The sequence below is a fragment of the Vanacampus margaritifer genome, chromosome 14, assembly GCF_051991255.1.
Source record: "Vanacampus margaritifer isolate UIUO_Vmar chromosome 14, RoL_Vmar_1.0, whole genome shotgun sequence".
Taxonomy (NCBI): domain Eukaryota; kingdom Metazoa; phylum Chordata; class Actinopteri; order Syngnathiformes; family Syngnathidae; genus Vanacampus; species Vanacampus margaritifer.
This window is the reverse complement of record NC_135445.1, coordinates 6560374-6584516: the sequence shown is the minus strand read 5'-3', so window position 1 is coordinate 6584516 and position 24143 is coordinate 6560374. Positions and strand designations below refer to the sequence as shown.

Genomic DNA, 24143 nt, shown 5'->3' with positions numbered 1-24143 from the left:
AAAAGTGTTTTTTTTTGTCATTCCAGAATTATTGTAGGACATTTCTTGTTCCTCCCTCTTGATGGGCTAATTTGCATATGAAATTTAACAGATACATTGAATTTAAAATCTGGTTGTCTGGTAATTAATTGTTAGACTATTTTGACATTTTTAAAACATAACCCCCCCAAAAAAAAAAATTTGCGATACCTCAACATCAACATTAGGCGAGCTCTCTCGGGGGTCATAGTCGTACAGCGCCACCATCCTCCTGGAGGCCTCACCTCGACGGAGGCCTCTTCTGTTCTGCTCTGAAAGGGATGATCGTTGACTTTTGATCATCCATCATGTAGTCCACCAATTCCTTCACAATGGTCTTATGTTTCAGTACCTAATCTGTCCACCGGGGTGCTGAGAGGCAGGAAGCCCTGTTTGATGAGCTGATCCATGGTTTCGTCATCCTCCGCTCGTATCTCGGACACCATGTTACACGGGATCAGCCCCATCCTGCCTCTCACTTCTCCTCTGTAGAACCCGTCGGTATCTTTGTCACCATAAATCTGGTGAAGGAGAGGCAGCAATACAGTGCACGTGTAAAGTTAAATGTATAGTGTGTAAAAATATTTAAAGAATAAAGTTGCAAAAGTACAAAAACGAGGATATATTATTATGAATTATATATTAATTTTGGGGGAAAAAAATCATAGTAGGATTAAGAATCAATTTGAGAATAAAATGTTAATATTGCCTTTAGTTCATTTCATAAAATCACACATTCTAAGTGGAATATTTTCTTAATATCATGACTGTTTCATTATTGACAAACAAATTATGCGAGTGATTTGCTAACACCTAATTTTTTTGGACAAACTTAAATAATTTTAAGGTGTGCGTCAATGTCCATACTTTTTTTTTTCCATCCACAGATTTTATCTGGATTTTAGTTACTGCAATTTCTTCTTTTGTTTCCTAGAGAAAAATCTACAAGGGGTATGATTCTTGCTTGGGGTACGAGAAGTCCTGGGTTCAGATCCCGGACGAGCCCCTAATATGTTATGACCAGCTTTTGTGCACGTTTCTCCACAACAAATAAGGTTGTCACTGTTGTTTGAACATTTTAGCTTAACGTTAAATAGTCAATATATTTACATGTTCTCATTGCACTTAAACATTCTTAAAAATTTAATTTAAAATGTTTACATTTCAATTGACTTGTCTTTTCTTTTGACTTGAAAAGTAAGAATTATTGGTAATAATTTAAACATAATTATTAGGGGTGTGCCCAAAAAATTTATTTTTATAAGAATCACGATTCTCATTTAGTACGATTCAGAATTGATTTTAAATGTCCCCAAATCGATTTTATTTAAATTATTTTATTGGCAAATAATTGAAATAAAAACAAGGGCAAGGTAGTATAAAATGTGTGTGCGTTTATTGGTAGCAGTGTTCATGTTGTACACGGCTTGGCCACTTAGGGGCAATGTGGTTCCGCGTATTCTGTTACACTGTTAAGTTGTAGCCACATTAGAGAGTAGAAGAAAAAAGTCACAATCAAGTTATTCCAATAAAAGTAGTTTTTTTTGCAGCGTAGGAAAAGCATATGCCGGTGAGTAATGTTAAGATGCTTTTCTGCATACATTCAAGTGTTTTGTATGAATAGCCGCTCTTTTGAGTTATAAAAGTGCCACAAGTAGCGCACTAATTAGCATTAGCAAGTCAGACTTGAAGCATAAATCATTGTCAATCAAATCATTTTGAATCAGAAATCGTTCTTAATCGAAAATCGATTCTGAATCAAATCGCGGAGCCAAGAATCTGAATCAAATCGAGTCGCGTGATAGTCAAAGATTCCCATCCCTAATAATTATATTGAAGGTGAAATGGACTGACATCTTAAATCAATTGAAGTCAGTCAGTGTGTGAATGTGCAACTCTCACCCTGATGATTTGTCCCTCTTTGAAGGGCAACTCCTCATCGGCTGCGTCTGGGTTAGGGGACATGGACAGAGGGTCGTAGTCAAAGAGAGCCACAAATACCCGAAAGGCCTCCTCTGGCTCCGACTCGTCAAAGTAGGTGGGAGAATGACGATCCCTGTAGCCATCTTGAACACACAAATAAGAAATAAAAGTGTGGCTCCAGACACTGATGAGATGGAGTAAAGTTGACAGCATTTGGGGGGGGGGAGGGAGTTTGGGGGCATTTCAGAAGAAATAAAAGTGCAGTAATTTGTTTGCAAATTTGAAAAACTATTGGAAATCATTTGGGGCTTAAAAAAAAAAACACAAACACATTTCCACTTTCTCTAATGAACTATCGCGTGACAACTTGTCAGAATGCTCAAAATTGCTGTTACCAAAGTACAAGAACAGACTAAAACACACATTTATCTTTTTTTTTTTTGTGGTGCAACAGACAAACAAAGAGCAAGACAAACAGACCGTGGTGCAACACACAAGAAATGACACACAGACAAGTCACAACATCAACAACACGCATGGCTGTGACATGCACGGTAACATACACACAACGACCTTATCTCAATATCAACGCGACATTTTATCGCGTAAAACTTCAGCAAGATAGTCCATGCAGACCTCATCAAGTCATTCATTGGCTGTGAATCCCTTAGCATCACGTTCAATTACTAAAAACTGAACGCTGCAAAAAAAATGACATTTTTTATTTTTTTACCCCCAAATGTCCAACCAAACTGAAAAGTTCATGCTAAAATGCTTCCAAAAGTGTCACTTGTGCTAATAACGCAAAGAGGGGGAGGGTCTCAGCAGGCATCTGGAGCTCAGTGCAGTGAGGGATAACTGTGGATATAACCCGGATCGCTCGAGTGCTGGCTCCGCAAATCTGTGCAGTGCAATCATGCCGTTCGTTCAACTGTGTGCGGAAGAATCAAAGAGAAATGGACGCTTGCAGGTAGGGTTGCAAAATGAGGGAATTTTCAAAGTTGGAAACTTTATACCGGAATTAAGGTAGCATATTTTGTGACTGGTAACTGTTTATTTATTTTTTTTAAATCGGGAAGTTTGAAAGGCACCTTATGGTGATATTGACTCTAATAAATAATACTTAATTAAAATAATTAGGGATGGGTGAAAATCAATATCTGGCATCGGTAATGGGCCAATAGCAGGCCTTATTTTAAGGTATTAGTACTTGCGATGTGGCCGTTTGATAATCAGGAACTACAAATTAGAGAATGGAAAATTGCCATTAATTTGATGTAATTTTAAGGAATTATGCTATATTGGTATAAATACGTTTTTTTTTTAAATTATCTGTCAGTGTTGTTGTTCTTTTAATTATCAGTATCGGTATAAGTATCGGTGTTGGGGGCTGCTTGACTAGTTGAGAACTCTTACTGGTATAGATATGGAGAAAAAAAAAAGTGGTAACGAACATCCCTAAAAATAATACAGCTTACTAAACAAGTGTATTACAATATATACATATATATTGCAAATTTTATTCAGCATGTTTAGTAAAATAAAAATATCTAAGTTATATTTTCAATCAAATCAGTAAGTCCAAAATGTTTAAAACCTTTATTGCTTGCAATTTTTTTTTAAATTTCTTTATTTACCGTTGGTATCCAATATACACGGCATATATATATACACGGTATATATATATATATATATATATATATACACACGGTATATATATATATATATATATATATATATATATATATATATATATATATACACGGTATATATATATATATATATATATATATACACGGTATATATATATATATATATATATATATATATACACGGTATATATATATATATATATATATATACACGGTATATATATATATATATATATACACGGTATATATATATATATATACACGATATATATATATATATATATATATATATATATACACGGTATATATATATATATATATATATATATACACGGTATATATATATATATATATATATACACGGTATATATATATATATATATACACGATATATATATATATATACACGGTATATACAGTATATATACCGTGTATATTGGATAGCAATATATATATATATTTTTTTTTATTATTATTATTATTATTATATTTATTTATTTATAACTCCATAAGGTCTCTTCAATAATTTCACAATGAAAAGTTTCCAACTTGGAAAATTTCTAAAATGACCCGTCAAAACGTGACATTTATCGGAAAACGTCCGCAAAAGTCACAGGAAATTTTCCGTCCCTTTTGCAACTCGACTCGCAAGTGTCTCCAGCTCCTTGCCATTTGCCAACAGGCTAAAGGCGTTGTGGTTGGTGTGCTGTGGCGGCATCAAACAGGTCAGCAGGCTGCAGCACATACCATGGGGAGACCTGGTGCCGCCCCCGTGCCTGCGGGTAGACCTGGTCCTGAACCGAGCTACTCTGCCATAGTTATTCTCCTCGGTGATGGGGGACATGTTTCCCTCACTGTTATTCTCAGAGGTTACCTCTACAGGAAATACCAATCAGAAGGTGCCGGGGTTACAATGTCAACATAATTCCATCCAAAAGGTTAACTGTTCATGAATGTAGGAAGACAGTTTGAGGTGAAAAATAGAAAGACATTTAGAAAGTTCAGATCGCCGGTCAAGGTTATGAGGAGATGTTACACATCACAGAACGAGGATTAGATGCAATAAAATTGAAGTATGTGTATTGAAAAAGTGCAAATTCAAAAAATTAAGAAACTTCGTTTTTGTTATGGTTTCAAGATCATTTAGATTAAATCAACTCTTTACTTTTAGCAGTTCATATTGGCTATCAATAATAGAAGCTGCAAATCTGCCCCTGTACACCAAAATATTTTTTTCATCTTCAAAAGCACCATTTTTAAAATATTAGACACTTTTCATATATAATTTAAAAAAATAAATAGCTTGAGTCCCAAGTTAGACCCCTGCGGTACACCACAGGTAATATTCAAGCACATTGAATATTTGGACCTATTTAGACAAATGACTCCGGTTCTTGATTTTGCCAATTTTCTTCCACTTGCTCCATGAGAGCCATGGAAGTAGATCTAGATTATCAAAAAAAAAATACTAATAATTTCTGTAGTATCTTTGAGAGCAAGTATATATTATAGAATATAGAATATTTAGTTTCATTTTGTCTTGGAAGGCGCATGTTTTAAATGATGAAGGAGCTGACCTTATGTGAAAAGGTTGTATTTTATTTCAATTAAGACTCGAGGAATTGACGATATGAAACATCACCCAAAAAAATAACAATGATGTTCAGAATCTCATGCGTGGAACCTTTGTGGCAACATCAATGAACCCGGGCTGTACTGACCGATGGCAGGGACCATCAGAGGTCGTCTCTGAGGCTGCGAGCCGCTGTGATGAATCCGTCGCCCGCTCTCCCGGTCATGACGGCCTCTAGAGGGAGTGTTTAACTACAATGCAGAATACAGCAACTATTCACATTCCGTCCACAGACAAGTGAGTTAGCTCACTTTCCTACAGTAGTGTTAAATTTTGAACAAAATACCGTAATGTGCATTGACATACTGCAACAAATTGTATGTAAACAAACTCATGCAGCGCTCGCAGACAGGCACACTGAAACACAGACACACTGACGCACACAAACAAGCCCACGAGAATTCTAAATTTTGATAGTAAAGTAGGAGTTGTGAAATAAAAGAAGGCTTTGTTAAGTGCCTCCTTTCACGTTAGCCGCTAATTTTCTTTTCTTTCTTTTTTTAACCCTCACTTATGCCTGATACAGTGGAACATCCAAAGTCGAACGCCCCCCCCCAACCCCACCACCAAAAAAAAAAACTAAATAAAAAAAAATAACAGAGCAAAGGTTCAGACCTCCCAACCTTCAGACCTCCCAACCACTAGATGGCAGCAGCCACCTTTACAACATATGGCCACCATCAATTCACATTGGTTTCCTTTTTCTTACCACCAAACCCAGAAGAACAAGTAAGGGCCATATTTGCAGTTTATGTGGAGCTCAAATGTTGTTACTTAAAAAAAAACACATGTCCTAGAAACTATTTTTGGTGTTTTTAGGGGGATGGAACGGATTATTTGCATCTCTATTTGTTTAAATGGAGAATGATGATTTGTACCGGTACTGTAATCATGGAACAAATTAAACTTCTTAAGGCACTACTGTTACTTGTCTGTCTGTATTTTTCATTTATCCTAGTTTTATTTAAAAAGAACGTCAACCTAAAACTGTTCATTACAATAATATGTTGTATGTGCTGCCATTAGTCAAAACAAATTCTGAGTAATATCGTGTTTGTGGAATACAAATGTCAAAATCCACACGTTTTTATCCATTTTAGGCGGCGGCCATTTTGCCACTTGCTATTGACTGAAAATGACATCACAGTTGCTCAGGGCTCAGATAACAACCAATCACGACTCAGCTTAGTTAGTCGTGATTGGTCATTACCTGAGCCCTGAGAAACTGTGATGTCATTATAAGTGGATGGTAACTGGCAAAATGGCCGCCTACTGACATGGATAAAAACGGGTAAATTTCATATTTCACAAACGCAATATTAATCAGAATACTGTGTTTAGACTAGTGGGGTGGCATATAATATATTATTGTAAAGAAAATGTATTATTTGATAATAAAAAAAAAAAAGATTAAATTGTCTTTATATAATACTTGTATGACAGTTAAGAATGCTAAAATATAACATCTTAAATGTCATGTACTTCTCAATATCGACTGCCGCAAAACAATTTGTGTTTGACTTTGGAGGTTCCACTGTACTTAATCTAAACTCAGCACACACGCTAACAACACATATCAAATGCAAGAAAGGCATCAGTGAAGTATCTGTGCCTGTGCAGTTCACTAAAACCAACAGTAAATTTGGATGCTCATGAGTCTGGTTTAAGTACAGTAAGTGCAAAGAACTGCACCTTGGGTGTGTTGTGCGAGTTGCGTCGGCGTCCCTCGTCCAGCTGCATCTCTGAGTACAGCTCCTCCTCATCCTCTTCCATGATGTCAGACAGGTCAGAGCCGCGGCTGCTCTCGCTGTGATAATCTTCATTGTGACTATAGTGAGGCTTTTGAACAGTCACACACAAACACACAGACCCGCTTGTTTAAGTCCACATACACACAGACGTGCACACACCAAACACGCATGACGAATGAACGCACACACAGTGACGCCGGCACGGTCGTGTTTGCGTGCAATCAGATTTGCACTCGCGCTCGTGTGATGGACGTCGTTCTAAGGTCCGTCTGTTCAAACGGACGCGTTTCACATACCGGCCTTCCTAGCTCAGAGCCTCGGAGGAACTCGTCGACCGAAGGTCCTCTTCGTCGCCGACGGGTGAACCCTTCCTCGTCTTCCTCTTCCTCATCAGAGTGATGCTGGTGAAAGGACTGACCCTGTTCGCCGTAGCTAACAGGTCTCCTGTCTCCCTGAAATAAGAGACGGAAGGGAGCTGGTGAAGTGTTGCTATGACAACCATGAGTCTTGACTATAGGGGACCAAAACTGACAAAATAAAAAAATTAATAAATGACTAAATAAATGAATAAAGGTGAAAATAAAAACGGATGTAAAAAATATAATTCTAAAATTAAATACAAAAAATAAATTGAAATAAAAATTATATATATGTGTATATATATATATAAATGTTGAAATAAATACAAAAATAAATATATGAATATAATTAAATATCAATCAATAAATAAAAATGCTCTGCTCTCACATTTATTTATTTCATGCTGCAGACGCTCAGTCAGGTCAAAATGTTATTCAAATGAAGGAGTACGAGGGGGCCCAACCCAAGGCACGCTTAGGGCCGCCCCCTCATTTGAATAACATTTAGACCTGACAGTGTCTGCAGCATGAAATAAATAAATGTGAGAGCAGAGCATTTTTATTTATTGATTGATACTTATTTCTATTTATATATTTATTTTTGTATTTTTTTTTTATCTCATTAATTTTTTTTATTTTTTACTTTTGTTTATTTTTTTTATTTCCATTTATATTTATTAAAAATTTTTCATTATATTTTTTATATCCGTTTTTATTTTCACTTCATTTATTCTTTTATTTAGTCATTTATTCATTTTTAATTTTAATTTTGGCAGTTTTGGTCCTCCATACTTTACATGGTTTGGTCGGACCTTGCCGCTCTCTGCCGCCACCCTCTGCGCCGCTTCCCGGGCGATGGCTTTGGCGACGTTATCTGGGATGAGAGTGCCTCTCGGCTGCGGGAGAATCCTCTGAGGGGAGGGGGAACGCGGATTGCCAAGGGGAGGTGGCCCAAGGGTGTGGCCCTGTTGGGACGAAGGGGAGCGTGCAAGGTCCCAGCCGGGCGGGACGGCGACCCCGTGGTGGGCGGCTTGCTCTTTGGCATCCAGGTCTCTGGCACTTACTGGTCTCTGAGGTACAGGGTGGGGATGAGCGTGGGGCTGCAGAGGCAGTCGGTGCTGGGGCCTGGGACCTTGATGGAGGCGCAGGGGCTGCGGGTGAGGATGCGGTGGTCGACTCTGGTTCGGCTGGGGCCCGCCTGGGTGAGGGAGTCTCGGGTGGGGTTGAGGGTGTGGAGGATGGGGATGGGGATGGGGTGGGAGCGGTTGTCCGTGGACTTGGGGCGGGGCAGGAAGCTGCGGGGTGGCATGAGGGTGGTGAGGGGATGTAAGGTGAGGCTGGCCGTGGGGATGGGGGTGCATCGGCGCCGGCAGAGGAATTGGAGGTAGAGGCACGAGCAGGTTGTTTGGAATGAGGGCCACGTGGGAGTCCTGGGACTCCCCCTGTGCGGACAGAGTCCTGACTATGACCTCTCTGGCCTCCAGGCACTGTATCCTCGTCAGCTCCACCGTTACATAGTCCGCCATTGGGAACATCACCTCTGCGATCTGGTTTCAAGACAGAAACAAGCGATTGTCAGCGGCAAAGAAAATTTGTGATTGTCGGACAGCTGTAAAAGATGATCATGAGCGATTATGCTGTGGTGTGGGGTGTGTTAAGAATCGTTTTCCTTCCCTATCTGTTCATAAAATGGTCAGGCCGACAATTGTAAATGTTAAAGCTGTTCAATGTATCACAAATCCTTAAATCCAGAGATCACAACTGAGCCATAGACTGATGGATTAGAACATGAAACAGAACAATAACCAATTAGGAAGTGACCAAAAGCTTGTCCGCTGTTGCCAGGCAAAAGAAGAGAAGCGATTGCTTATGTTGAGTGTTTTTGTTTTTGTGATGTCACAGTAAATTAGAAAAAATAACGCATTTCACTTATTACGTGCTTTAAAAAGTAACTTAGCTACTTTACTGATACGAATGGGTGTATACCCGCTTTAAAAACATTATTGATCATATGTAATATTAGTGTAAAATGTTTCTCAACAAATTGTTAGGAAGATGCTCCAGGTCTGGGATTTTTTTTTTTTTAACTCATTTACTGCCAATGACAACTATAAATGTCCAAAAATAATTTAAACTATTTCTATTAGTTTAAAATGTTTCCCACTTTTGTTAACAAGAATATAAAAACCTAGAATTTTTTTATTGTTCATTTAGAACAGATATAAAATTTGTGATAATTTGTGCGTTAACTAGTGAAGTCATGAGCTTAATTACGATTAAAAACTTTAATCGCCTGACGCCCCAAATTTTTATTCATTCACTGCCGTTGTCAGCTATAAATGTCAAAAATAAATTGTAACTATTTCTATTAGTTTAACATTTTTTTCCCCACTTTTGTTAACAAGAGTATGAAAACCTGGATTTTTTTTATTGTTCATTTAGAACAGATATAAAATTTGTGATAATTTGTGAGTTAACTAGTGAAGTCATGCGATTAATTACAATTTTAAAAAAAAAAACGCCTCTTGCCCCTAATTTTTAACAATCTTTTTTTTTTATTTTTTTTTTATGAATTTATGGCAGTGAATGAGTTTTTATTTATTTATTTTTGGCTACTTTTCCAATCAGCTGACTGAAGGGATCTGAAAGACAGAATGGACGAGAGAAGACAGACTCGACTAGTAGTCAAGCAACAAACTAAATAAATAAAAGCATTTTTCAAGTAAAAGGTTGACTCAGTCTTGTCGTCACCAGAGGGCAGAAAAGGCTTTACTAAGTAAAGAGACCTATCCTACTACTGAATCATAAATGTTACACTGAGAAGCAGTGTTTGTATTGTATGCCCATTTTCGGATAAAAATGGCATATGTGGCCATAAATCACCTACAGAAACACTGAGATTTTTTTGTAAACCCAAATCCTCTGTTCACGCTAATCACAGGGATGTGATTTGACCAAAGTGAAATTATCTGAAAATTTAGCCGGGGGTCTGGGGGCACCCAGCTAGGTCCAGGGCAGTGCCCTGGTGGGGGGACAAGGGGGGGCGAAGCCCCCCGGAGCTCATAGGTTTTACGTGTTTTTAAGTACTTTCAATGCACTCACATGACAAAGAAATAGACAAAACAACAGCATTAATTTTCAATGTATATTGAACTATCCCATATAAAATGGCAGTTTTAGTCAACTCAAAATCAGTCACATTCAAAAACATTGGACTGCCTTTGCTTTTAAAAACTATCACTGCGAATATCATCATAGCTAACTAATGTGATTACTAAGTTAACACATAAATAATGTTGAAGAGTTCAAATTTCATGAACAAATAATTGTATCATGACCAAATGAAAAGTAACTCATATTAGAGCATACCACAAATGTCTTTGTTATAGCAGAAGATGTTATCTGTCGGAGTCATGTGCATACACAATGAACTACAAAAAAAAAAAAAATCGGAATTTTTTATTTGGGGGGGAGATAAAAAAAGCGGAATTCCGCGAATTAGCGGAAAAATCGCATCCTGTAATCAAGACGCTCTATCAGAGGGTCATGAAAAATTCATAAAAAATTAAATACACCTTACCTTCTGTCCTTTAGTGCAGACAGCGTAGCCAAGGACATTGGCACCGTTGGACGTGCCCGTGGGAGACAATAGCGGGGGCTTCCAGCGGACCTGTAGGACCCCGGGTGCTTGCCCGCAGAGCACCTGTACATCTTGCGGAGGCAGGGGAGGACCTGGGACGTAAGAGAGGAGGTGTGACATTCTTCCGCATTCAATATAGTTGACATACAAACAAGAAAAATGGGTCTAAAGCATTCCCCAAATGCACTAACATGCACAGGAAGGGCGGTGATGCGCTTGTGGAAGTCTCAAAAGAACTAAATGGGTTCATTTATAACTGCATGCTGCATAATAAATGTGCAATATTGTGATCATGTGACACCACTGGTGGGCTACATTCACATTAAAACACTGGTGTGTGATACTAAATATACTATATGTCAAAATATAGTCATACGGTAGTTTTAATTTCCATGCATTTACACCGAAACAAATGCATACTCATACCAAACTGCCATTTCAGTGCCACTGTTTTAAATGACATAATAGTTAAGCCTGGCTATGCTATAGGCGAGGAAAATGACTCATCGGGATAATAAGTGATCATATCTTGTGGTGCTTGGCTTAGTACTACTAATTAATACTAATGTGCCGCAAGGAAAGCTGAGCAAAATTGCTTTTTTATTTGGTTTCAAATAACACAGGGTTTTCATTAATGAATAGAAATGCCGTAGATTCATTCAGGAGTGAGACGTATGAGAAATCCACGCCGGGATTTGATATTTGATTCTGACCTGTTCTGCAATAGGGAGTTGGACCTAGACAAACAATACACAACAATGGCACAGTAAGGAAACGTTGGACCTGTTCTCATCTGCAATGTAGTGCAGTCCGCTCACCAGTCACAACATCGCTCGCACGTTTACTTTTACCAGCTCTAGTGTGCAATGTCTTTTTTAAAAAAAAAATTATTCTCCTTTAGGAAGACAAACAGTAGGCAGTTAAGTGCAGGTGTCCAACAAGGCCAAACACCTGCAAAACCCCAGCTTAATGAGCCGGTGCTTTTCAAAGTGCGAGACAGTGAACCTAGCCACAAGAAACATAAAACAGCTGGGGCCCCCTAGCTTAAGGAAATAAAAAGGCCACCAGTCCAGGGTGTTGTCTACCGTTTGCGTATAGCTTATTGCAATTCTCAGCAGGGTCATTAGTAGAAAAAAAATAGATCATTCCTCTATTTTTCTTAAACTGCTGCACCTCCTTGCTCTGGTGCCTCACACTAAACCACCAAAAATAAATGTATAAAATAAATAAATAAATAAAACAAATAAATAAAAATAATAAAATAAAAATAAAAATAAATAAATGACTAAAAGTAAAAATAAAAATTGATCTAAAAAAATAAATAAAAATTATATATATATATATATATATATATATATATATATATATATATAAGTTTAACAGGAACTAAAAAAGGGTTCTCCAATGAGGACAGGGCGGGGTAACTAAAAATGTTCTATCAAGCACTTTTACTTCTAAGAGTGTACTACTTAGACCTGGTTTTACAGAGTCTAAAATCCCGTCTACTTTTTGTGACCAAATTGTTGATGCGCCCTTGGCAGCTGGGTGCGCCGTAACGCCGATGGAGGCGTACAGAAACTAACAAATTCACAAACAGGCTAGATTACACTTTCCCCAACACTAAAATTAAGATGCACCCGTTTTTAGGCCGAGCCCAGTCTAATTCCTGTTACCAAATTGCCAGCGCATTGGCAGCTGTTTACAGCACAAGGCCCTGGTACAAAAATTGAGGTGTTCACCCGAGTGCACGTACGTATGGCTATGAAAATAGAGCCCTTAGTTTGTGATGATTTACCTAATGTTGTGGCTGGTAAGCGCACACACACTTTGTTATTGCATCAAAACTTGATAGTAAACAGAAATATGCATACACAGCCATCTACTGTATCCATCTTTTCTAAATCCTAAGTAGTAATATTGACATAGTCTACTGGGGACTATGACGCTATGCATACATTATTGATACTGTCTCCATGATGTAGTGCTGACCTGCAGCCTGAGTGCAGAATTCCACTCCCGCTTCCTTCCTCTCCCTCTGCTCCAGGGGCAGTTGCCATGGCACCTGGTGAGGCTGTGCCGCCACCGTCACTTTATACACCGTCAGCGGCTTTAGGTTGAAGAAGCGTAGTCTATACCTCCCCGGCTTCAACACTGCGTGCTCGACTCCGTCCAAGAAAACGGTGTGACCATAGTTACTGTTACTAGGCAACCAGGAGAGCTCGGCTGTGTCCCGCTGGATGTCATCCACCCGGAGGCCGCAAGGCGCCACCACCACGTTGGCTCCAACCAAAAGGGTGCATCGGAGCTCGTCCGACAAGCCCCTGTCGGTGACGCTCTGTACCGACACGCGGTGAACGCATCCGTCCAGGTCCAGTTTCTCCAGCAAGCATTTGGTACGCCCGCCGAACTGTATGCTAGCTCGTAGCTCGCCATCCGCCAACACGTTGTAGCCAGAGACGTTCCCCCAGCCCAAAGGCACAACCGGAGGCTCCCAAGCCACGATGACGCTCCGCGCCAGCTGCTTGATCAGAGTGATCTTTCGAGGATAAGGCACAACGTTTTCAGCCAGGTCCTCCGGGTCCAGGGGCCCCGCGGTGCCGTTGCTACAGGGTACCAAGGCGTTCGCCGAGCCCAGGAGACCATCTTGGCCGGCACCTCCGTCCGCGGGCATCAAGGCTAGGGGTGTATGTTCGACTTGACCAAGATCTTCTCCGTCTCCAGCTTGAATGGACAACTTCTCCTTGTCCTGGACAAACTCTACAAAGTTTGATGGGACAAGTCCTCGCTGGCCATCCAGCAGCTCACCTGTGACAAGTAGCGAGTGACAGTAGAATGTTTATTGAATAATTGACCATCCATCCAATTTCCACATGTAAAGAAGACGCGGTTGTACTACAACGTAGTAGTCTTGCGTGGCCACACAGCGCTCCTTGGCAGCAGTCGGGGCGCGGCAACCACACGGGGAGGGGAGAGGCGTGGTTTTAACTCTTTGACTGCCAAAAACGTTAAATAACGTTTAGTAAAATCCTATGGAGGAGTGCCAAAGACGTTAAAAGACGTTTTTTTTTTCAAAACAGAGGTGAAACTAACCATTTTCTATTGTTGATTACTGAAAACGGAATAAGGTAGAAACAAACTTTTTTTTTCTGATGAAAGATGAGAGTCCAATCTATCATTTGGTAGTACGTGTGTTTCCATAGTCCAAACACATAATTTTCTGTGGACCTTGAAAGATCAGTCAAAATGCTTAAATCGGCTGGCACCCACGGCATCCCTTTTCTGAAAACGTCTGGCAGTCAAAGAGTTAATGAACCGGGCGTTTTACTACCGCATTAGAAAAATAGCCAGCAAAATATCTAATATTTCATCAAAAATGGCATCGAATGAACAATACTGAGCTCTAATAAAAAAATAAAAATAAATAAAATTAAAAAAATGACATCGCCATGGTGTCAAAGGTAAGATTTAATCATGATATGCCTATAGTTAACTGTGGAAGGGCTTAAAATTACATGATGGAAAAACAGGAAACGACTGCGCCGTGCGATAACGTCATATGAGTTTGATTTTGTAATTGTTGATAAACCGTAGCGTTCCTTTGCTGTTTTCCATCTAAAATAGCATTAATATTCACTTCTTAAATTAATTCCAAAAAGATTTCTGTTTCGTCGTCCTCCAAACAAACCTTACTTTATCGTCCAACATTGCTTTGTGACGTACAACGTGCGTGTGACGTAATATCCGATCAAAACGTCGCCGATCAAGTCGTTCTGACAGAAAGTTGGGTCAAAAATCGTCTCATTCACTTTTTGACCCTGGCTGGATTTGTTTGTTTGTTTTTTTACCAAATCCATAGTACGACCAATTGGAAATCCATCCGATTTATTTAGAGGCTACAGGGCTGAAGCTGAACCCAAGTGACTGAGGGAAAAACCACACCTTGGAATGACCATTTCCGTGTTTCTCTCCACTAACACACCTGAATCATAATCATAATGATAAGCTGATCATTAGATTCAGCTGCGCTGAAGGAGGGAGACATAGAAAACAGGCTGGATAGTGGCCCAAGGACCGAATTTGACTTTTTTTTTTATCGCAACACTCGTAGCATGGTCAGGGGCAGGGCTGGACTGGCACAAAAAAAATCGGCTGTAGCATTTTGACCACCAGCCCGGCCCGACACGACTCCTGTCCACCCCGCTTAACACATCGTTCTGCCACTGATATTGACTGATGTTGGTTTAGTTTGTTGTCGTGTCAATATTCAAAATGGATTAATGGACTAGTCTCTCTAAATTGTGGGCCAGTCTCTTGGGGTAGGAGGAAAATAATTAAAAAGCACTGCATCGGCCCTAAAAGACGCCGGCCTACTGGGCATCTGTCCTGTAGGCCAGATGGACAGTCCAGCCCTGGTCAGGAGTAATATTTTCTTCAACTGTACTTCTTATAGGTGTGCTGATACTTTGACTTAATGTGTAGCCGTTTGCATCCATTACACACTGAACTGGACTTTCAGTTCACAGCTTATTCAAGGAACACCTTTTAGTGACATTTTTTTTTTGTCATTGAAAAAGCGTCCTATCATCTTTTTTTCCTCAATGGAACCCTGCCACTGAATCGTTGAGATTGAGTGTGTGTTTGCCAGGATGTGCGCGTGTTGATGATTAAGGCGAGCCCAGCTGGATTAGTCATCAAACTAAAAGGGACCAAGGTCCCATCTTGACAACAGCTTGGTCTGCTGCCTGAGTCTCTCTCTTTCATGGTAAACACACGCCTCCTCCACGCCATCTCATCCCCCCCCCCTCCTCCTTCCAGCTTTAATGAGTCAGTGCAGCTGAGCGCGACAGCGTCTGCGGCGGCATCCTGGGCTGGCCCCGGAGGCTTGCTCGCGATTGGGGATTAGTATTGCGTCTGATTGAGAAAGCCGTCAAAATGCTTTGGAGATTTGATGGCAAATCTCTCCAGTCAGTTGTAAAGAGAGTAAAACGATGGATGGATGGATGGATAGATGGATAGATACTTCAACTCTAGTGAAAATATGTGCTCAAAACTTTTAAACCAGAGTTGATTTTACATCTCACCTTCATAAAATCCGTCGTCGTCCATGTTGCCATATACATACAAATACTTCCCAGCCACAAGCGGAAGCTCTGCTTCAGGATGTTCGTTTGGTCCATCATAGGGATTATAACTACAAGGAGAAATTGCAGCTTGGATTGCAAACAAATAAATCAGTGGTAGCAAATCCAGGTTCAGAAAGTAAAAACCCTGCCACAGTTTGGTTTTAGATCCTGGTGCTAGCTAGCTAGCTCCTGAGCGCCCATTGTGCTCGTTTACCTGCTCAGGGAAGCTAGTTAGCTAGCTAGTACCAGGAGCTAAAGAAAAACTGTGGCAGGGTTTTTACTTTCTAGACCTGGATTTGCCACCTTTGATTTGTAGCAGGTAAACTAGCACCTGGGGCTAAAGCCAAACTGTGGCAGGGTTTTTACTTTCTGGACCTGGATTTGCCACCTTTGATTTGTAGCAGGTAAACGAGCACGATGGGAGCTAGCTAGGGAGCTAGCTCGCTAGCTAGCACCTGGGGCTAAAGCCAAACTGTGGCAGGGTTTTTACTTTCTGGACCTGGATTTGCCACCTTTGATTTGTAGCAGGTAAACGAGCACAATGGGAGCTAGCTAGGGAGCTAGCTCGCTAGCTAGCACCTGGGGCTAAAGCCAAACTGTGGCAGGGTTTTTACTTTCTGGACCTGGATTTGCCACCTTTGATTTGTAGCAGGTAAACGAGCACGATGGGAGCTAGCTAGGGAGCTAGCTCGCTAGCTAGCACCTGGGGCTAAAGCCAAACTGTGGCAGGGTTTTTACTTTCTGGACCTGGATTTGCCACCTTTGATTTGTAAACGAGCAGAATTGGAGCTAGCTCGCTAGGTAGCACCTGGGGCTAAAGCCAAACTGTGGCAGGGTTTTAATTTCTGGACCTGGATTTGCCACCTTTGATTTGTAGCAGGTAAACGAGCACAATGGGAGCTAGCTAGGGAGCTAACTCGCTAGCTAGCACCTGGGGCTAAAGCCAAACTGTGGCAGGGTTTTTACTTTCTGGACCTGGATTTGCCACCTTTGATTTGTAGCAGGTAAACGAGCACAATGGGAGCTAGCTAGGGAGCTAGCTCGCTAGCTAGCACCTGGGGCTAAAGCCAAACTGTGGCAGGGTTTTTACTTTCTGGACCTGGATTTGCCACCTTTGATTTGTAGCAGTTAAACGAGCACGATGGGAGCTAGCTAGGGAGCTAGCTCACTAGCTAGCACCTGGGGCTAAAGCCAAACTGTGGCAGGGTTTTTATTTTCCAGACCTGGATTTGCCATCTTTTAAACAAATGAATAAGCTAAGGCTCCTCACCTGTATCGGGCAGTGCAAAGGCGGACCTGGCCTGTGTAGCGAGGCTTGGACCTGGGTGATGAGCTTGGTTCATCCTCCATCTGTAGCTTGACAACAAATTAAAAAAAATAAAAGTCACCAGTAACTTCACCTTGACATACTTCCTTGACACCAACTGTGCGTAACAAGACTTGATCCCAAAGTTTGAAGACTCACCGCTGATGGGGTCAGCCGCTGAGTGCAGCTGGCGCGTTCCGTTATTACGGTGCGAGACTTGACAGACGGCCAATCTGGGCTTTCCCTGTCTCCAGTCCGCTGTGGGCACTGCAAGAACTGGGAGATCAGTGGCGCTGCTTTTGGCACGCTCTCATCGCCTGGGAGAAATTGATTTCCATCACAATTAAAGAGCAACTGTCATTCCTCCTGCAAGCCATTTGCGTCTCATTGCACACCTATTGATCTCCTGTTAAAGTGAGTGAGCAGGCAAACACGCTTCACGGGCGAGGCCGGTTCGGCCCCATCAACAAGCGCGTGCAGCGCATTTGTCCTTAAACACCGTCAATGTCCTCCGGGTTAAACACATGAAAAATGCAGTGAACACAAATTGTAGTGTAAGAATTCAGACGGATGAATGGCTGGAGGAAATTTGAGCTGGTTGACGCCACTGTATCACTGAGCTCTTGTGGTCTAAATGTGTGACTAATAGGATGCATTTAGACGAGCGAGTATAACCGCAGCGCGGACCAAACTACTGTCAGTGGCCCGCAACATATTCTAAAATTACAAAAATACTCTAAACACTGCGTGTGACGCTCAATGACAACTATTACTACATTGGTGACTGGATTAACAAATTGGATTAATTTTGTGACCACATTTGTACTTCAAAGCACTCAAATCACAAACCACCATTGAAATGAATGGAAACACTATTAATTGGTTCCATGTTCCTCATAATTATTATTATTATTTTTTTTAATTTCTAGTATTTTTTTTTCAATTAAATAGAATGTACATAATTAAACAGTTTATGCCTCAGGATTAATTAATTGTGGCTCACTCTGGTTTACGCGACTTGGCCATCGGGGGCAGTGTAATGCACAAACAAACATGGCCTGAGGTGGTCTGTATCATTTTTACTGGCACTAAGCAACTTTGAGCAGGGTGGTAGGAACACTGCCACACAAAAAACTACAAATGTGCTAAATGTTTTATGGTATACATCACTTCCCCCTTTCCCCATTCGTTACAAAGACGGAAGTTTTGAATGTCAATTTGAATTTGAATGAAAAAAAAGAATTTGAATGTCAACGCACAATTACTGCTTTCCTGGTAGATTCTGCAAAACAACTGAAAAGTTTTGTCTGAGGGATCAAAAAAGAAAAAAGATAAAGGGAAGCTACCCGGATAAAAGGACAGTCAAGGTTCAACAATACCGCTTTTGTCCATATGGTGCCACCATAATCAACGTAAACTGAAAGTTCCTTAGTGTTGCTCTAAGGCAAGGTTGTGTGCTTATTTGAAATACACAATATTTATTTATCTTTGTTTTATATTTAGTTTGGAAACAAACTTCAACTGGCATTAACTCATTCATTGCCATTGACGCCTATAAACGTCAAAAATTCATTTTAACAATTTTTATTAGTTGAACATTTTTTCCCACTTTTGTTAACGAAAGTATGAAAACCAAGAATTTTTTAAAAATAATCTTAAAAAAAAAGACAAAAAAAGAAAAGATTAATAAAAAAAAAAGTGGAAAAAAATGTTTAATATAAATGGTTCAAATGAATTTTTGACGTCTATAGCCGTCAATGGCAGTGAATGGGTTAAACAGCTTGACGCCTCTTTTTCGTGATGGAGTAAGGGAAAACGTTTTTTGGAACTTTTTTGACACAAAAATTGTGGGGTTTGGCTTTATCTACACTGATGGACTGGATTTAATACTGTAAATAAATTAAATGTGTAGAATGTCAAAGTGGCCATTTGCTTTTTCTTGGAAAAAAAAAAACGCCATTGGCGATAACAATATAAAATAGAATTTTTCAAGATTTAAAAGCCTTTTGCAGTGGGCCAACCATCTGCTGGCACTGCAGGTTCCGCTATGGGTTTTTAGAATACTAATGTGTTCAACCACATTCAGGTCATACATCAGGCCTGTGATCAGTTAGGGTAGATATTGATCTGGCGCATCATGCGTATTTGCATTCATAGCATGCATCTGTCGAGGGAGATGATGGTCAAGTCAAGTGGACATCAAATCACTCATTTTATTTTGTTCATAAACCTTCTGATGTCATTACATATAGGCAATGTGTTTGGAATGCAAAAAGAGGGAATAAAATAACAAATAGGCAAAATTACCAGAAACGCGCTTTAATATTATCAGAATAAAATATCAATCTAATGTGCTTTAAAACAAAAAAACGTTCAAATTTAGGAGGAAAAAGTAGCAATATTAGGAAAATAATTTTACATAATTTTATAAGTAAAAGGTTGCAATTTCACAAGAATAAAGGCCTAATAGCAAACGCGCTTTAATATCATCCAAATAAAATATCAATCTAATGTGCTTTAAAACAAAAAAAAAACATTCAAATTTAGGAGGAAAAAGTAGCAATATTAGGAAAATAATTTTACATAATTTTATAAGTAAAAGGTTGCAATTTCACAAGAATAAAGGCCTAATAGCAAACGCGCTTTAATATCATCCAAATAAAATATCAATCTAATGTGCTTTAAAACAAAAAAACATTCAAATTTAGGAGGAAAAAGTAGCAATATTAGGAAAATAATTTTACATAATTTTATAAGTAAAAGGTTGCAATTTCACAAGAATAAAGGCCTAATAGCAAACGCGCTTTAATATCATCCAAATAAAATATCAATCTAATGTGCTTTAAAACAAAAAAAAAACATTCAAATTTAGGAGGAAAAAGTAGCAATATTAGGAAAATAATTTTACATAATTTTATAAGTAAAAGGTTGCAATTTCACAAGAATAAAGGCCTAATAGCAAACGCGCTTTAATATTATCCAAATAAAATATCAATCTAATGTGCTTTAAAACAAAAAAAACATTCAAATTTAGGAGGAAAAAGTAGCAAAATTAGGAAAATAATTTTACATAATTTTTCAGAATTTTATAAGTAAAAGGTTGCAATTTCACAAGAATGAAGGCCTAATAGCAAACAAAAATAGTGTATTTTTCATCTCATGTCATTTCACTTTTCATCTCTATAACTCTCTGAGATTGGACCTACCTGCCTCTGGCTGGCTTTCAAATCCGACAACGACTTTTGGGAGCCGCTCCTCCTCCGAGAGGAGATTGGAGGCTTTGGAGGGGGCTTTACTCAGGAGGATCTCCACAGGATGAGATTGTAAACGGAAATTCAGCAGCTCTTTCGACAGCTGATGGGAGTGTTCACTCTGTGACCGGCATGTCTGCTCCAGGTCACAAATCTGGACCTTTGACAGACAAAAGATAAGAGGAAGGGCGTTAAAATGGTTAAGATTAAGCACTTATGCATACATTTGGCATGATTATGCACACAAATGACACATTTGAGCTTTCTAAAGAGAAAAGATTACTGATCTGCCAATGCCAATCCAACAGAAAAGCAATTAGAGAAATTTCCCTTAAGAGCTGAGAGCAGCATTTTGATTGAAATCCCACCGCAGTCTAATCAACGTACGTGAATGTGTGAAGTCGTCTGCACCATTGCTCATATACTGGATAATGCAACTTACATAACACCAAACACCGCTAAGAGGTAACTGGATTATACAACCTATAGACTCAAATAATTCATATAATAAAAGGTACCGTCAGGATAGTGCAATTCTAATTAGGGATGGGCGAGTACCAATATTAGGTAATGACGTGTCATTTATTTATTTATTTTTTATTACGATTTATTTTATTGTAAGTTCTATACAAAAAAAATTATTATATGAACAAATGGAAGAAAATATAATAGAAAATTGCCATTACTTTCATGCAATTTTAAGGAAAATTCTTTAGTCGGATATATAGGCTTTTCTTTAAAATTATCATCAACCTCACGACTCTCGCTGGATTCTGAAGTAGTCGGTTTAGGTGAACGGTATGGGATTTTTAATAGGTTTTAGGTGAACTAATGAGTACACACTCACACGGCAGGCACACACACACATGTACATACTCACCTACATACAAAATAAAATAAAATTTAATTTTTTTTTTTTTTTTTTAAAGAGCAATGATGATGACATCTCAAATGAGTAAAATTACTGAGAAGAAAAATAAATAAATAATAATAAAATAATTATCATTGTTTTTTGTTTTCAAAATTACAAACGGTATCAGTACTTGTATTGGTATCGCGTATCGGTCTGAAAAAACATCCCTAATTCAAATTTATGGTTTAGTTTTCATCAATGGATCATTTTTGGTATGTTGAAAACTCGCACACAGAACTTGAAAGGAGGCGTTAGAACTACTCGCAGACGGAAATAAATACCTGAAACATTGTGCCCTGATTTTTCTGTTCGGAAAAAAAGAGGGGAGGACACAAACAAAGTAAAGAAAGAAAATTAATTAAAAGAAAAGGATCATGCGGGAAATGAACAGAAATAAAATGAAGTTACAGAGAAATAAATGAAAAAAGCAAAAGCAAAACATCAGCAAATGTACAACATGGGTACTTTATTTCCACGTATGTACTCGACTGCAGATAAGGGAGGCTTCTATTAGTGGGAATTACAACGCTTGTCAAACAAATATTGTCAATCACGTCCCAGAACATCACTTAAAACGATGCACAACATGCAAAATTCAGCAAAAGTCAGCTGTGTTGACTATTTTGCTTTTTGTTACTGTTGGTATACCTCTAACAGTTGTACGGCTTTTTCATGGTCACGGTCAGCTTGAAGCCGGGCCTGCAAGAAGAAGACACACACTGACACGTGACACAATAATCACGATCCGTGACTTCCAAGAGGACAAGGCATACCTGACATGCTGTCAACACTGTACACTCAACAAGCCTCATCACAGGGACAAGCTTGCCTTGTACTGCTTTAATGAACTGTCACAGATTTGTTGCCAGGCACAGTGGTGAGTACGCTAAATTTAAGTAGGGTATAATGGCTTTAAAGGGGAAGTAACCAAAAAATAAAAAAATAAAAATCTCGACAATAATATGTTTTATGCAGCCCCACTAAATAATTAATTAATTTAATTTAATTAATTTAATTAATTTTTCGTTAGTGGAATATGAGTTAAGCAGCAAAATCCAGCAGTTTTTATCAGTATCAGAAGGCGGCCATATTGCCACTTGCTGTCGAGTGAATATGACATCATACTTGCTCAGGTCTCAGGTAACAACCAACAGGGATGTGATTTGACCAAAGTGAAATTATCTGAAAATTTAGCCGGGGGTCTGGGGGCCGCCGGCACCCAGCTAGGTCCAGGGCAGTGCCCTGGTGGGGGGACAAGGGGGGGCTTCCCGGAGCTCATGGGTTTTCCGTGTTTTTAAGTACTTTCAATGCACTCACATGACAAAGAAATAGACAAAACAACAGCATAAATTTTCAATGTATATTGAACTATCCCATATAAAATGGCAGTTTTAGTCAACTCAAAATCAGTCACATTCAAAAACATTGGACTGCCTTTGCTTTTAAAAACTATCACTGAGAATATCATCATATCTAACTAATGTGATTACTAAGTTAACACATAAATAATGTTGAAGAGTTCAAATTTCATGAACAAATAATTGTATCATGGCCAAATGAAAAGTAACTCATATTAGAACATACCACAAATGTCTTTGTTATAGCAGAAGATGTTATCTGTCGGAGTCATGTGCATACACAATGAACTACAAAAAAAAAAAACGGAAATTTAAAATGTTTATTTTTGGAGATAAAAAAAGCGGAATTACGCAAATTAGCGGAAAAATCACATCCCTGAACCAATCAAAGCTCAGCTTCAGAAAACAGGTGAGCTGTGATTGGTCGGTGCCTGAGCCCGGAGTAACTGTGATGTCATCAGCAAGTGGCAAAATGGCCGCCCATGAGATGTAATAATCAGAATGTCATGTTTATTGCCAAGAAATGTTTATTGTTGACTTCCCTTTTATGCTAAAATGTTTGGTCGTGTTTTTTTCTCACTTGGTTTGGGATCAGTTTAAAGTACAAAAGCTTTAATGAACACTATGTTGTTGCTCCATTTTTAACAGTTAGCGCCCACACAAAAGCCACACAAAACTTGACTGGATTTGGCGTTTGGTATTCACCATCTATTGTGACTTGTTATCAGGGAAGAATAACAATGTGGTGAAGGTTCAACATCTGCTATGGTGTAGGTTTCATCTATGTAGTCAGAGTGCATTATTTGCCGCTTTGGTTACTCATTTGCAATACCTTAGTGAGTCACAACACATCAACAGAACATAATTAACTTAAGTAACTGCACCCTATGATTATACATGCCGTAGGTGGATAAACTGTTCACAGAAGCAGAATCATGTGATAACATTTTTAATCCACTTGAACACCTCCAAATTAAAACTCATTCACTGCCATTGATGGCTATAGACGTCAAAAATTCATTTGAACTATTTGTATTAGTTTAACTTTTTTTTTTCACAAGAGTATGAAAACCTAGGGAAAAAATAGATTTAGAACAGATATAAAATTTGTGAATTTTGGTGAGTGAACCAGTGAAGTCATGCAATTAATTACAATAAAAAAAAATGTAATCGCCTTTTTATCGCATCAGGCGATTCAAAATTTTAATTGTAATTA

At 39.0% G+C, this 24143-nt stretch overlaps 1 protein-coding gene across 14 annotated transcripts in view; it reads right to left on the bottom strand.

Moving 5' to 3' along the window:
* The window catches only part of rimbp2a (RIMS binding protein 2a), a 65945-nt gene that overhangs the window by 4071 nt on the left and 37731 nt on the right, over positions 1-24143 (bottom strand). For 2 of the 14 annotated variants that reach the window (XM_077542456.1, XM_077542468.1), the window contains 17 exons: positions 22218-22268; positions 21851-21874; positions 20612-20816; positions 17565-17722; positions 17370-17455; positions 16058-16167; positions 12966-13781; positions 11690-11713; positions 10917-11068; positions 8149-8883; positions 7274-7429; positions 6919-7065; positions 5315-5417; positions 4341-4469; positions 1921-2084; positions 371-539; positions 190-290 (listed from right to left, as the gene is read on the bottom strand). In XM_077542456.1, coding sequence (XP_077398582.1) covers positions 190-290; positions 371-539; positions 1921-2084; positions 4341-4469; positions 5315-5417; positions 6919-7065; positions 7274-7429; positions 8149-8883; positions 10917-11068; positions 11690-11713; positions 12966-13781; positions 16058-16167; positions 17370-17455; positions 17565-17722; positions 20612-20816; positions 21851-21874; positions 22218-22268 — 3330 coding nt within the window. The remainder of the gene's footprint in view (positions 1-189; positions 291-370; positions 540-1920; positions 2085-4340; positions 4470-5314; positions 5418-6918; positions 7066-7273; positions 7430-8148; positions 8884-10916; positions 11069-11689; positions 11714-12965; positions 13782-16057; positions 16168-17369; positions 17456-17564; positions 17723-20611; positions 20817-21850; positions 21875-22217; positions 22269-24143) is intronic. The other 12 variants (XR_013288119.1, XM_077542457.1, XM_077542462.1 and 9 more) reach the window with 12 other exon arrangements.